This window comes from Leiobunum rupestre, chromosome 6 (genome assembly GCF_980474605.1).
Source record: "Leiobunum rupestre chromosome 6, qqLeiRupe1.1.hap1, whole genome shotgun sequence".
NCBI lineage: Eukaryota > Metazoa > Arthropoda > Arachnida > Opiliones > Sclerosomatidae > Leiobunum > Leiobunum rupestre.
Genome location: NC_143389.1, coordinates 63,166,065 through 63,180,980, shown reverse-complemented (window position 1 = coordinate 63,180,980; position 14,916 = coordinate 63,166,065). Strand labels below are relative to the sequence as shown.

The window sequence follows — 14,916 nt, the reverse complement described above, 5'->3', positions numbered from 1 at the left end:
TTCAAAAAAATAATTAATTTAAAACGCACAAATGTATTTCTTAATTAATTTATTTTTGAACTTTAAAAAAACGGAACTTCGTATATTTCAGTGATTTTAACAGTGTTTTGGGTCAAAAATTTAATATAAATAATTTAAATAGCAAAAAATGAATTTTAATGGAGGAGTAAAAATTACAAAATATTGGTTCAAGAACAATTCCAATGCAAAGCCAATCTGAAAAACTAAAATATTTGAAGGTAAATAAAGTTGAGTTACATTGCATTCAATTATAAATAATACAACGTTTAAAAAAAGTATTCATCAATAAAACTAGGAAATAGCCTTTAACTGTTTAAAATTGAAAATTTAGATAAAATAAAAACTAAATATTGAATTTCTATATTAAAAAGTGGCAAATCTGGCTATGGCCGAACTATCACAGATATTGACGCAGTAGTTCTAAATATTTTTTTTTAAATATATTTAACTCCTCAAGAGTTAAGAATAGACATTGTTACGAACCTTTAAATTCAACTATCTTAAAACTAAATCTTTAGAAAATACTACTTATTTCCACTAAGTCACTGATTTAAAACAATTTAAAAATAACATTGATTTAAATCGCACAATATATTTCAATGGAGTAATAAAAAATTGCAAAAAATAGATATTACGATACATAGAAAATCTGAGCAAACTAAAATATTGAATAGTAAATTAAATTTAATTAAGATTTCATTTAATTGAGGATTAGCTAACTAATAAAGTAAAATATCCGTTAATTATAGAGGAAAAGAGCCAATAATTGTTTGAAAATCAATAAATTTCATAAAATCAAAAAATCCAATTTTAATAAAAAATATCGATTGACTTGATTTTCACTAAACAACATAAAAAAGTGCCAACACTGTACTGACTAATCTCATTTCTGCAAGAAATAGTTTCCGTTTGATTTCAGCGTACGGTGTATAATCTACTGGCCTAATACGTTGCTATAATTCACCTTCCTTCCCATAAAAGTGAAGATTTTGGCGGTCACGTAGACTCGTGGCCAGATTATCTAATTCGATCCAACAGTGGAAACAGAAAAATAGGATGAAGGTGGAGGAAGTGAAACATTTTTCCGACGACACGTGGTGATAATGACGCGTACCGCGATGGGCCCCGGGTCAGCATCAAAATTTAATAAACTATACGGCCGATAAATGACGCGCCGATAACCTGCCAACTATAGGAGCAACAAACACAAGGAGAACGCAGCTAGCCTTTAAACACGCTAACGCGGTGTTGTGTACAAATTTCATTGGACGAACCATAACGTTGAAACTTTTACGGAAAGGGGGAAGACAATTTCCGAATATTCCCATTCCGACGACAGCAGGCGCTAAACCGTCTAACCAATGAAAACTGTAGACAAGAAAATGCACGACTTCTGATGGGTTGCGTTCTCATTGTGTGGGGTGCTGTGTTTGTTGCTCCTAGCTGCCAACAACATAAATATCAAAAACGTATTATTTTTCTTTCTAGACTTCAGACCGGGTTTCCGATACTACAGCAAATGGCTGAGTCTCTTGGGAGCGACCTTGTGCTTTATCGTCATGTTCATTATGAATTGGATCACGGCCGTCATTACCTGGTGCATACTGATCTCAATCTATTTGTACATAGAAAGAAGCAAAACAGGTAAATGGGTCTCTACCGTCGCGTGTTCCAACTTTGGGAAATAACAACGGGGTGTTTATTCACTATGTTTATCTTTCCGCGACCATTAGAAATCAACTGGGGCTCAACCACCGTAGGTTACACCTTTAACATGGCTCTTTCCTCCGCCCTGAGACTGAACAAGACAGTTGACCACGTCAAGAATTTCAGGTATAATTTTCAGTTGATTACGAACTCGCATGGCCATTCCTTGTTTACTGTACTTCACGTAATTCCATCAAGTTATAAATGAACGATATTTCCTGTTTTAATCGAAATATAATGTACTACCAAGTTATATATACCGAAGGTAGTGTTTTAGGAAGTTAAATGACACGAAGGTCAAAGAGCTAGTAGATATCACCGATAAAGTGGCTCATATATAATATTCGTTAGTTGTATAATATTATATTTCCTTTTTTACAAATGTTTTGTGAACTATTTACAAAATTGGCAAACCTGAAAGCAAAATTCACGTGACATTTATTAAGAGGATTTTGCTTTACATAATTGTTTAAGTTATTTAATTGTCAGACAGGAAAACCGCATATTTTATCACAAATATTGATGAAGTACGTGGCTTCACTACGTGACATTCTTCCAAATATTTAAATCGATATTTTTCCAAAAGTTCGTTAAAAAAGGTTATTCGATATTGTTTTCAGGTGACGTCATGGGAATTTAAATTCAGGCACATTCCTTTAACATTAGACACAGAATGATACTGATTAAATATTAATATTTGCAGGTTTTCGGAAAAGTGACTTTTTTAATGACATGAGATAAAGAATATTTTAATGATAGTTTAATAGCCAAACATATGACATGATCTAAAGGACTTGTTTATGAACGTAAATAAATATTTAATTTCAAGTTAATATTTCATCAAAACTGTGAATTCTAGAGAAATGTTTTGCTTAATACGAAAGGGGATATTACATAATGGTTTCCTCTTCATATTAAATGTAGTTATACGGGAAGAAATTTGTAACTATACAGAAAATTAAAATCGGTCATTGGCTTCAATTAAGTGTTAAATCTAGGTCGCGAATAAACAAAGGTTCGGCGCGTAAAAAGCGTAAGAGCCCAAAACAGCCGAGCAAACTTGAAACTCCTTTTAATTATCTCCCAGCGTAAGGCTTCACTAAGCAAAATTAATGGAAAAACGAATATTACTGGCGACTAAAGAAATAGCTCTCGCTAGCGCGGTGGAGAGAGAAAAGGAGATTATGGATTAAGGTATTCTCTATTAACGAAGCGCCACCACGCGGAAAGCAGACGACGCCCGTAAACTTCCCCGCTGTATAAATATTAAGTTTCAACGCGTGTACACGCGTCGGAGCATCGGCAGGGGGGGGGGGGGCAAAGAGATATTAATAGTTTGTTAAGAAATAATCGTGTTTCGTTTCAGACCTTGCATTCTGGTGCTGACGGGCAACTCTAGCAGCAGACCCCCTCTGGTGGATTTCACCCACACTATCACGAAGAAACATGGTTTAATGATCTGCGGTCACGTTATCAAGGTATAACTAGTTTTCCCAGACATTTAGCCAATATGGTGGCTCTGGTTCAAGGGCAGGGCGTGATGGCCGATAGGGGTTTGACACTAGCTTTTCACTTTCAAGACGGGAAGACTATACCTACATTAATATTGTGAAAAAACTCGCAGAATTTACGGAAATTCCTAACAATTTTCAATGCCCCGTCCAAAACCACTTTTAGGGTTTTAATATTTTAACATATATTTTAATCCTGGAGAAACGAGTTCTTCACTAATGGTTTTTTCACCTTACATTCTTTTGTCTAAGAATAACGTTTGAGCATTAAGGACTAGTTTTAAATACAGTGTATAGTATGATTAAATTCACAGTGGATAAGTAATGCATTATATGTTAGCTTTATATTCATTTTAAAGATAAATTTAGGTCTAAAATTCATCTACTAGCGCCTTTAGAAGTGTTCTAACTGCAGAGCACTTTAGCCCAGTGTGAAGCCGGCCCTTCTTTTTTGTAGCCAATATAAATTTTTATATTCGTTTCGTAAGAGCCTTACAATCAAACATTAAAGCTGACACGAAATCAGAATTCCAAATAGCGCTATTTACATGAGAAATAGCTCTTCAATTTTAGCTCATGTTTATTTTAAATAATATGTAAAAATATTTAAAATTGTGAATTGTATCGTTGTCTGTTATATTCACTTAACTCTATTAACAGTTATATATATTTACCCATAATTATGGCAGAGATAATAAAGTAAATAACTTAGAACAAGAACAATTTTTTCCCAAAATAGTGACTTATTCAAGAGTCTACATAACTTAATAATGATAATAATTTTAATTTTAATGAATATACCTTTTGGTATTTTCATTTCTCAATAAACTATAATTTAAAGTTAAGTGTCACAATTGAGGAAATATAGGTAGATTTCGAAATACGTCATAATTTCTTCTTCAACTTATTTATTGCGTCATAATTCAACAATTCTATCATAACAAATATGGGCTTTGGCCGCATGTTTAAATTGAAATAATTCTGAAAACATTTCACTTTATATATAACGAATGATAAATGGAAATAGTAATAATAATAATCAGCTAGGCTAAAACCCAAGGCACCACCTTAGGCCCAAGTCATCTTGCGACTGTTAATGCCTTTAAACAGGTGGCCGGGTTACAATGCGTAGGAGGATGGTAGCAAGCCCTTCGTGCCACGCTAGCCAACAATTCCCTACACAATTATCTAATATTTGGGCGAATTATTCAACGTGAAAGAAAACGGTATTAAAAATAATCATTTTCCCTATGCATCTATTCAATTTTTATAGCCAGTAATGTAAGAATTTCCGCGATCAAGAACTTAATAGAGTTCGCTACAAGTTCCAGCGCAGCAGCGAAAGGGGATTGCCCTAGACCTTTGTTCTTAATTTTATCAAACATATTTTCCGCGGGAATTCAATTCTGTCCGCTCCAACGAGCCAATTTGGATCTTCGGTCGTTACACTTCTTGGCTTTCGTATAGCGTCTCTCTACAAAAAGGGACAACGCGGAAGGATAAGCGAGCGCGATGGAGGAGCTGGAACGAACGACGGTTCATTGCCTAACCCTGTTTTCCAAATTGACGACGAACGTAGTGCGAGCGGTGGCAGCGAACCCTAGTCGATCGATTCGAACGCGGCCCATATCAAAAGGGAACTGGGAATTGAAAAAGGGCGGGATGTTGGATTATACCGAGGTTGAGCAATGAACCTGTATAAAAAAGTCTCCCCTCGCTTTAAAGTTCGCCCCACTGGCTCCTTTCGTCGACATTCGCTATGTAGAATAAAAACATACGATTCCTTTTTCTCTTCGAGAAAAATCAACGCTGTACCAGTATATATAAAAGAAGCCTTTTTTACTTAAAGTTTGCCCTTACAGGTAATTTACGTCATACAAGTCACAGAAGGGACGACACAATTATTCTTGAATTCTTTGAATAAGATACAGCGTAGAAGTATTAAATGCAAAGATAGCACGCCAGAATTATATTTTGATGAATCTTCAATCAAACGCGCGTCATAAAGGTGCAAGGGATGTTCAGAAAGCAAAGGTTTATTTTCTAGCCTTTAAGGGTTTTTGCTTTTCTCAGATTTAACACACTGTTTATAAAGGATGCTATTCTTCACCTTAACTAGCATTTTACCTTTTAGGATGTTTATTTACACTGTTTGGGGCGCTTTTGTCCTCCGTTTTGGTTCCTTTATTACACCGTTTGTGGTATAAAACTACTCTCTTCATGGTTCTAGGTTACTACCTTTAGTGTTCTTAGCTACTACCTTTAGGGTACAGGACCAATCCTTTTTGAGTACTAAACGAGTCCCGTCAGGGGGATACACTACTCGCTTAAGAGTTTTACAATACTCCGTTTAAAGTATTAAACTACTCTTAATAGGGTACTTAACTACTGCCTAAAGGGAGTCCCTTACAAAAATATTCTATAAAAAGTCTATAAAGCTTTATAGAGTTTTATAGAATGTCTATGGCCCTCTATAGGCTATAGAGTATTCTATAGAAATCTCTAAAAGAATTGTTCTATAAAATGTTTGAAAAGGTTGCTCTAATGGTTTTCTATATATTTTCTAAAAACTTTCTTTTAAATATTTGTAAAAACAAAAACTATACTGCAAAATCCAAATCCACTTTAATTACACATAGATTCACTTTCAGAACACTGATTTTTTCCTAAGTTTAGATCACTATTACACGCTTGGATAACTAATAGTACATGTTTTTCACTATATATAGTGATCTAAAAACGTCCTGAAGTGTTACAAGGGTAATCTACATGTGATCTACGCGTGATCTGAACATGATTATATGTGATCTGTAACTATAGTGATGCGAATGCATTCTTCGTAGCCAAACAGAAAATTAGACCAACTATGCTTCTCCTATGAAGCATTTAGCTCTGCTTATGGACAGTTATATGTCAGCAAAAATACGTAAATCTAAATAATAATAATAATAATCAGCTAGGCTAATACCCAAGTTCCCTCTACTGGCCCAAGTCAACTTTAATTGCGACTTATAAGGCCTTTTAAAAAATATAATTGTTATTAAGTAAATGTTATTTTGAAGTATTAACGTGACGTTATATATATTATATATAGTAAAAGTCCATGTCATCCCCTTTTTCCCAAATTCTAGGTATCACCACTACCTTGTCTAATTTTCTCTTGGATAACTCCTATGATAAGGCTCTAAAATAATGTTATAGGGAAAAAATGTTTCTTAAAAATTAGAATTGTGGCTAACTTAAGCCAAAAATATTTTATTTGTAAATCTCACTGTTCTGAATACAACAAACTTGGAAAAAAAGGGGGATATACTATTTATTCCATATTCTTTACTCCAGTGTTTCCTTGATAGTTCAGTTTGATATTCATCAAGAATTTGGCACATATCCATGTGATCATCCTAGTCAAATTCTGCTTTAAAAATGAGATTGTTGGTCGCCATATTATTGTAACATACGTTGATTTTACGAGAAATGGAAACTAAAAACCTTATTATTAAAAGCAGAATTGGACTAATTTTTTTATAAATAGCAACAATTTGTTTGAAATAGATCAGCAATATAGGTATGATATTTAAATGATTAAAAATAATTATATAAGTGTTAATGTTGGCAACTTCCATAAATGTAACGCAACATCCGTTGATTTTACAAGAGGTGGAGACCAAAAACTTCATTTGTAAAAGTAAAATTTTACTAATTATTTAATAAATACCAATAATTAGTTTGAAATAGGTCAGCAATATAGGTATGATATTTAAATGATTAAAAATAAATTATATAAGTGTTGATGTGGGCAACTTCCTTAAATGTATTGTAATATCCGTTGATTTTACAAGAGATAGAGACTTAAAACCTCATTTTTAAAAGCAGAATTTGACTAATTATTTTAGAAATAGCAAAAATTAGTTTTGAAATAAGTCAGCAATATAGGTTTGATATTTAAATGATTAAAAATAAATTATATAAGTGTTGATGTGGGCAACTTCCTTAAATGTATTGTAATATCCGTTGATTTTACAAGAGATAGAGACTAAAAACCTCATTTTTAAAAGCAGAATTTGACTAATTATTTAATAAATACCAATAATTAGTTTGAAATAGGTCAGCAATATAGGTTTGATATTTAAATGATTAAAAATAAATTATATAAGTGTTGATGTCGGCAACTTCCTTAAATGTATTGTAATATCCGTTGATTTTACAAGAGATAGAGACTAAAAACCTCCTTTTTAAAAGCAGAATTTGACTAATTATTTAATAAATACCAATAATTAGTTTGAAATAGGTCAGCAATATAGGTTTGATATTTAAATGATTAAAAATAAATTATATAAGTGTTGATGTGGGCAACTTCCTTAAATGTATTGTAATATCCGTTGATTTTACAAGAGATAGAGACTAAAAACCTAAAAAACTAATTATTTTAGAAATAGCAACAATTAGTTTGAAATAGGTCAGCAATATAGGTATTATTTTAAAAAAATGATGTGTTTGTTTGGGAAATTTCCACAAATGTATCGTTACATCCGTTGATTTTATAAGGGATTTATGGAAATTCGCTCCACTAACACACTTTTTTTTTAATAATTTCAATGTTACACCTATATCTCTGCCCTATTTCAAACTTCTTATCGGTAACAACCAAAAATATTTAACCCAACTGTTTTAAGAGTGCTGAGTGGGGTAGAAATACACAAAGATAAATGAATGAATTTAATGAACATAATAATGATTAAATTGGAATTATTAAAATTGGATTTAACATATGATATATTGGATATAACTTATAATAAAATTGGATTTTATAGATTAGATTTAACATATGATAAAATTTGATTTATTAAAGTTAGATTTAACATATGATAAAATTGGATTGAACATAAATTTTTATTGAACTTTATTCTGATTAAATTGTATTTAAACAGCATGCTTGTTTGGATTTTAACATCATAATTATATTGGATTTAATGAAATTTTGAAATTGGATTTAATCAACTAACAATATTAAACTCAATTTAGTAAATAATTATTTTAATATTATATAATCATTAAGAAATTTGCCTTTGTTTATGGAACTATATTAAAGGTACATATTAGGATCACACATGTGCATACCATATTTTTTACATTCTTTGAACAATAACTTGGCTTTTAGTAAAACTAATTTCTATTTGGGCCTAAACTATATTGAACAACTGTGTTCGATTTTAGAAAGGTGACCTTGCATAGCCCCCTTCTTAGAGGGGGGGGGGGTATTGACATTGAAATAGTTGGAAGCCTAGACTTCATTCCCACCCGCTTTTAACTTTCATTTCGGGAAGGAGTCATGCTTTCTTCTCTGACCTAGTTACTCTTCCGCGTATAAACTAGGGGACATTTGACCACGTGACCTTACTTTACCTCTTAAAAGAATAAAGGCTTTCCATAACGTTCGTACCCGTGAGGCAGCCATTGACCACAATCATTCGACCTGTTTACTGTTGAAGAAAACTACTCGAAATCAATCGGTAAGTAAAATATTTGAAATATACTAATTATAAGAAGTGTACAGTATTTCTAAAATTTGGTATTGGCTAAAAGAAAACTATAATGGGTCTTGAAATTAAATTATTTAATTAACAATTAATATGTAACGAAATGCTACTAGAAGGGTTAAGCATGTAGGTGAAACCTTGGGTTTTTACCCTTATAATATACTTCACACGTAACATCATAGACCGTTGAAGTCAATTCCAAAAACACGTTTTTTAGCATGGGCTTAATTTTATTCATATTAGTAGTTTTGTTTGGTTCGTGACTATTGTATTGGTTTATTAAAATTGTCAATGTCTGTTATTAGATTTATATCATGGGAAGGAAAAATAGGAAGCAATCTCTTGTTCTTGTGAAGTGGTTTGATCAAGCCATTTGGGACGTTTTGAATTCAGAGTTGGCTTTTAAAAATAACCCAAAACTAGGAGAAAATGTTCATTGGGATCCTGATTCCTACATTGGTCAAGTTCTGGATTTTGTTTGGAAAGAAGGTGAAGAGCAATCACCAGGAACCCTTCTTGGATATGGTAATAAAATTATGGTTTGTTTAGAGGATTATTATCTCTCAAACTTTTGAAAGGATAATATATTTCGAGATTTTCAAAGAATAAAATATCGTAATTAGTTTTAAGATGTTTTGAAGGAACAATTTTCTTGAAGTAGAAGAATTTTATAGTAAATTGTTTTAGGTGATCCAAAATTAATTATTAACTCTCATATATTGCCTCTGCTATTTTATATTTTTATTGGATATTCCTGATTGGCTTTAAAGTTTATTTTAAAAACTTGATTTTTTAAACATGTTGATTTAAATCAACTATATTTTTTAATAAGAAGCTTTAAATCAGACAACTCTGGTTAATATTAAAATGAGCAAAAAACTTTGAACAATTAGATAAGTTTATCTTTTTTTAAAAAAAATGTTTTGGAGGGATGACACGGTAATCAGTATTGAAATTACCTATAATTGTTGACTTCATCTTAAAGGATCACTCTCTGAACTTGAGTCCAAACGAACAACTTTAATGGTTAGTCATTATGAAAGACTGGGCGAAAGCATTCCCGAAGAATCACCTGCCTTAAAAATTGGCTGTCCTATCTCAGGGCCTCGTGAAGTAATTATTTTTTTATATATTTTAATTCCAATTTCAAAATTAATCGTTTTTCCTCTAGCGACAAAATTACAAAGATAAACAACAACAACAGATAATGAACAAGATATTAAGTAATTCTGCTAATTCTGAACCTTCCTTGGCTGAGAACCAAAGTGACAATTCAGATACAAGTAATGACTCTCTAAAACTCAAGTACAAATCCTTGAGGGAAAAGTATGCAAAACTCAAAGCTAAATGTAAAGTGGATCAACAAGAGTTAAAAATTCTTAAAGGTAGAAAAAGGAGTCATTTCTTTTGAGCAGTTCTATATAGTTAATTTAAATTTTAATAGAGGAAAAAAGCGTTATGTCGCAGTTAAAAGAGCTTGTAGTTGATCTTGAGAGATCCAAGAACAGTAGACCATCCGATCATTCTCATGATGACCCATCAATGTCATCTGTGTTTGATAACTCGGGTATATATGATTCCCAAATACCTAACCAGCAGGTGAGTAATCTAAAACTTTGTTTTAACGCTAGTTTTGATTATGAATTATGAATGCATGCGTAATATGTTTATAATTTTAGAATCTCTAAAACGTATAGACTGGTTAAGCCCGACACCGAAAAGGTGTAGTCCTAAAATATAAATATTTATTTTTTTTAAACAAAGTTGATTAAACCCAGTTTTTGGAATTTATCCCCTGGTCCCCCTTGTTATAATTTACCACATATATTTAATTTTTGTTCTTTTAACAGAGGCACGAGTTAGCACCTGGTGTGTTTATTGATAAAGGTTCGTTGGCTACAATGCTCAGAACGTGCACAAATGCAACTAAATTTGCCCGAGCATTATTTTTGAATTTATTCTCGCACGAGGAACTTATTAATTCTTCACTAACGGGGAGAAGTAGCAATGCCCATCAAGATAAAATTCCCAAGCGAGGGTTGGATAGTCAACGAGTAAATGCCATCATAGGTAAGAAAAAACTATATTAATAATAATGTATATAAAATTAACTCAATTACATTATTTTTAAGGATATACGTTAAAGAAATATCCTTCCGCAACCAGAAGAGAAATCCATGATTCATTAGCGAATAAAATAAAGGAAATTGCCAAACAAAATCAAACAACTGTTTAACTTTATGAATAAATTTTTTAAAAATTTTTAATAAAAATTGTTACATGCTTATTTAACATGACAATCTTAGGAGAGCTTACCTATATCAAATTAAGCCTGAAATGTTAACCAATATAATAGTAATAACTTGTATGATTAATTTATGTATAGATATGCTATAGATTATTTTAATACTAATTTAGTGACATTCTAAATAATGCAAGAGATTTTTAGCATTTATCGATAAAGCTTTTTAGACCATTTATAGAATAATTTATGAAAATTTGGTAGACATTTTATAGAATAATTTAAGAAAGTTTGTAGACGTTTTATAGAATATTTTTAAAGTCTTTATAGACATTTTATAAATATTCGATTAATAAATTCTAAAATTATTCTTCAAACTTTCTATGAAAAAGCCATAAAAAACATTTTGTAGAGTTCTATAGACATTTCTATAGAGAAAAGCTATAGAAAATTGACCCACTCCTCTAAAAAAACTCTATTAAATATACTTAGGTTTTTCTATAAAAAACCTAAAGTAAAGCTTGTAGAGTACTTCTAAGAAATTTTTATAGAAAATTTTTGTAAGGGGTTACACCCTCCGGGTGTTCAATCATATTTACGGTGTAAAATAACACCGTTTAAACACCTTTTCCAGTTTTCAATTTGGGACAAGAAAAAACACTTAAGGGTGTATATATTAACCCTAAAGAATATTTTTATATATTTTAGACCCTTAGTATACCATTACCTAGAGGAAAATCCCTTGACCACATTAAGCTTAAAAATTGCCTCGAAAATACTCGATTTGTTCGACTTATTCTCGAGGCGTGTTTTGGGTGGTCAACCTATCTCGCTGTATATTAAGAAAATGTGGAGTGAGGGTGGTTTTAGGATTTATACCGCGGTTGGTAGTTTGGCCAGCGGGCTTTATATATAAGGTTGATCGCATTTAGCTCGAGTATACATTGTGCAATAAATTACGAAGCGAGGCCGGGGGAGATTTTAAGAGCTTGGATAAGATGGTATATATATATATATATATATATATATATATATATATATATATATATATATTTATTTATATATCCTCCACTCGTAAAGTTTTTTTAGTGTACTTTAACCTACTTGGTAATAAAACTGCGGTTTTTTTTTCATTTTTTAAAACGGGATTCTTATTCCATTTTTCCCACGCAGGGTCCCTTAAGTCAATCGATGAGGTCGGCCATGATCGATCATAACAACAAATGGTTGATCACCCGAAAAGTGCAGGCCTTCTACAGCTTGTTGGAAGCGGACTCGATGGCGGATGGAGCCCGGGCGCTTCTTCAGGTTAGATGGAGCGAAAGCGGAGGAGTTGGCCGATCTTATTCCTTCTTTCCCACCTCACCTCTCTTCCGCAACCATCCGCTCGATCCCACTCCACTCCTCCCTCGTTGGTCGCTTTTAAGGCGAGGGTCGAAGATCTTTCCTTTTCCAGAAAGCCTCGTCCATCTTCCCCTCGTAGCCACGTATAATCGTATAAAACGACGCTTGTTATCACTCAGGTCAGCGGCTTAGGCAAATTGAAACCCAACGTACTTTTGGTGGGATACAAGACTCACTGGCAAGAATGCGATCCGGCCCAGATTGAAGAGTATCTCGAAATTATTCAGTACGTATGTTGGCGTTACGTTTGCGCGCTCTCGACTATTTGCCCGCGTTATCTATGTAATAAAAGAAATAGCTAGTTCGCGTGAACAAAATTTATTTACATAGAAGAGGGTACTTTTTGCCTCAGTGCTCTCGAAGAGCAACTTTTTCGTGCGAATGTTTTTAAAGTTTTTCTCAAATATAAAATTCAATGCAATTATTTTACAACGTAACTTAACAGAGCGTAAGGCTTTTTCTAAAATTTAATATCCTTTTGTAACTGCGTTTAATCGTTTAAAAGAGGCAGTGGTGGCCACAGGAAATATGAGGTGGGGTCCCTCATTTTTTCTTTTCTGGATCGTTAGAAGGATTTTATGGTACATTTTTATTTCTAAAATCTAACAAAATATGGTTTACGCTTCCTTTAATAATTTTCTGTAGAATTTTAAGGAATTAAAAAGTTACCCTTAAAATATTTCGCTTACATTAATTTTTCTGGGACCCTTTGGTAGGATTTTGGGGGGACCTTTAAAAATTCAATGTAGGCTATATCGTGCGATGCCTACCTTTTGGTACCGCCACTGAAAAGGGGGTACCGAAAATGTGTTATAAATCGTTAAAAAACCAAATATTTAAACTAATTAAATGAAATTCACCGATACAATTACGAAGGTAACAATAGAAAATAATATCTTTAGAAACTATGCCTATATTTAAAATTGAAATGGTCGTAATGAATTTATCTTTAATATATAAATGGATTTTCCACAGTTTAGCGTTCGACATGCACTTATCACTGGCCATTTTACGACTGGAGGCCGGCTTGGACTACGCCGAGTATTTCGAAACGGAAGTTGGAATTCCCTTCGCGGACGCTCCCAACTCCGTCCCTCCGAAAGATATGCAAGACTTGGACATAGTCAACGGATTAGGTAATCAAAACGCGCAATAGTTAAAATAAAATTTCTGGAGCTAACTTTCAAAAACGCCGAAATGGTGGCATTTCCTTTAGGCGCGTAATTTTTTTTTAATTTTTATAAGTGTAAAGAAAAAATAACCAGCGAGATTTTAATCAATTTGCAGATCGTATTTAAAAGTTACAAAAATGTCCGTAAAATTTCTTCAATTGGTTCCCAAAAAAACTATTAATCGTCTAATATTTAATAACTTGTTTATAAAATATACAGACCAGTTTATATTAATAAAAGAATAAAATTCACCACTGTTGCAAAGTTTAAAACTTTTTTAAAACACGATCGAGTCGAAACGTACGCAATATTTTAATAAAAAGTCTAAATCGCGGAGCAGTGGTTTACTCTATTCGTTTATTAAATTTTAGGGGAGACATATTTTCATAAAGTTTAATGGCGCTTAGTTCAAAATCTTTGAACGGCGTCGATGTAAAGGCAAAATAGAACTTTCTCCTTTCTAGAAATCAAAGAAAAATAATCTCTTTTCACTATTTTTGGAAGTCGGCGGTTTCTTTGATCTCGTACAAAGTCTTTTTTGAAAGCAGAAGGACAGAGTTAAAGAGAGGAAGGAAAAAAAATGAAAACGGAGATGGTTTCCATTTCGACCGACTACCGGCGACTTAAGAAGATCAAGAGCGAGCTGAAAAGATTAAAAGTCGAGGCAAAGTTAAGCGGAAACGTGAATTTTTCATGCTACTCGAATTTCTGCAGCATTTATACACTGTCAGCTCAATCTTTAACCTGCGCGAATCGATCGCTACTTGGGGGTATTAAGACGTGTGTTAATATTGCTACTATTAAATAATTCCCGGGATCTTATTTCCTTCGGGGCTAAGCGCGAAGCGCCTCGTGTAGCTAAATAACTTCCAAATATATTATATAGTTCGAAAATTTCTGGACGAATAAATTATGAAATGATTATGCGCCCAAAGGTAGTAAAATATCATTAATAATGCAATATTTTAAAATAGTCGTTTAATTGATTTATTTTTCGTTATATTTACATACAAAATAATGTTCTCCAAATTTATAAGATTTGGAACACGAAATACTTCGCCACCCCTAATAGGAAATCACTTTCTATTAGCCCTAAAAATTAATTTTTTTTTGAAAACTCGACAAAATTTATTCGGAACATTTGAAATATATAATACATAGATAGGACTTTTTATCGATTACAGAAGTAAGATTATATTCAGGATAACAGATAATGCGTCGGCAGCGCTTTGTTCAGCTCGTCATTCGCGGAACCACAGTAGGGTAAGAATAGTAAGGCTATGACGTCATTTTACTCCGATTCTGTGGTGGCGAGTAGTTTG

At 32.6% G+C, this 14,916-nt stretch overlaps 2 protein-coding genes across 3 annotated transcripts in view; both read left to right on the top strand.

Moving 5' to 3' along the window:
* Nucleotides 1-14,916, top strand: part of LOC149942923 (solute carrier family 12 member 2-like) — an 86,308-nt gene that overhangs the window by 67,703 nt on the left and 3,689 nt on the right. The window contains exons 14-19 of the mRNA XM_090177502.1: nucleotides 1,510-1,665; nucleotides 1,755-1,854; nucleotides 3,095-3,206; nucleotides 12,192-12,326; nucleotides 12,542-12,648; nucleotides 13,398-13,558. Of these exons, the coding sequence (XP_090033628.1) occupies nucleotides 1,510-1,665; nucleotides 1,755-1,854; nucleotides 3,095-3,206; nucleotides 12,192-12,326; nucleotides 12,542-12,648; nucleotides 13,398-13,558 (771 nt within the window). The remainder of the gene's footprint in view (nucleotides 1-1,509; nucleotides 1,666-1,754; nucleotides 1,855-3,094; nucleotides 3,207-12,191; nucleotides 12,327-12,541; nucleotides 12,649-13,397; nucleotides 13,559-14,916) is intronic.
* On the top strand, nucleotides 8,324-11,013 carry LOC149942924 (uncharacterized). 2 transcript variants are annotated; one of them, XM_090177505.1, is made up of 7 exons: nucleotides 8,324-8,749; nucleotides 9,082-9,301; nucleotides 9,762-9,889; nucleotides 9,948-10,161; nucleotides 10,221-10,375; nucleotides 10,627-10,846; nucleotides 10,909-11,013. In XM_090177505.1, the coding sequence occupies exons 2-7, from the start codon at nucleotides 9,091-9,093 to the stop codon at nucleotides 11,010-11,012; spliced, it is 1,032 nt and encodes a 343-aa protein (XP_090033631.1). In that variant the 5' UTR covers nucleotides 8,324-8,749; nucleotides 9,082-9,090; the 3' UTR covers nucleotide 11,013. The 2 variants fall into 2 exon arrangements, with proteins under 2 accessions (XP_090033631.1, XP_090033630.1); XM_090177504.1 differs by lacking the exon at nucleotides 8,324-8,749 and having other exon boundaries at nucleotides 9,005-9,301.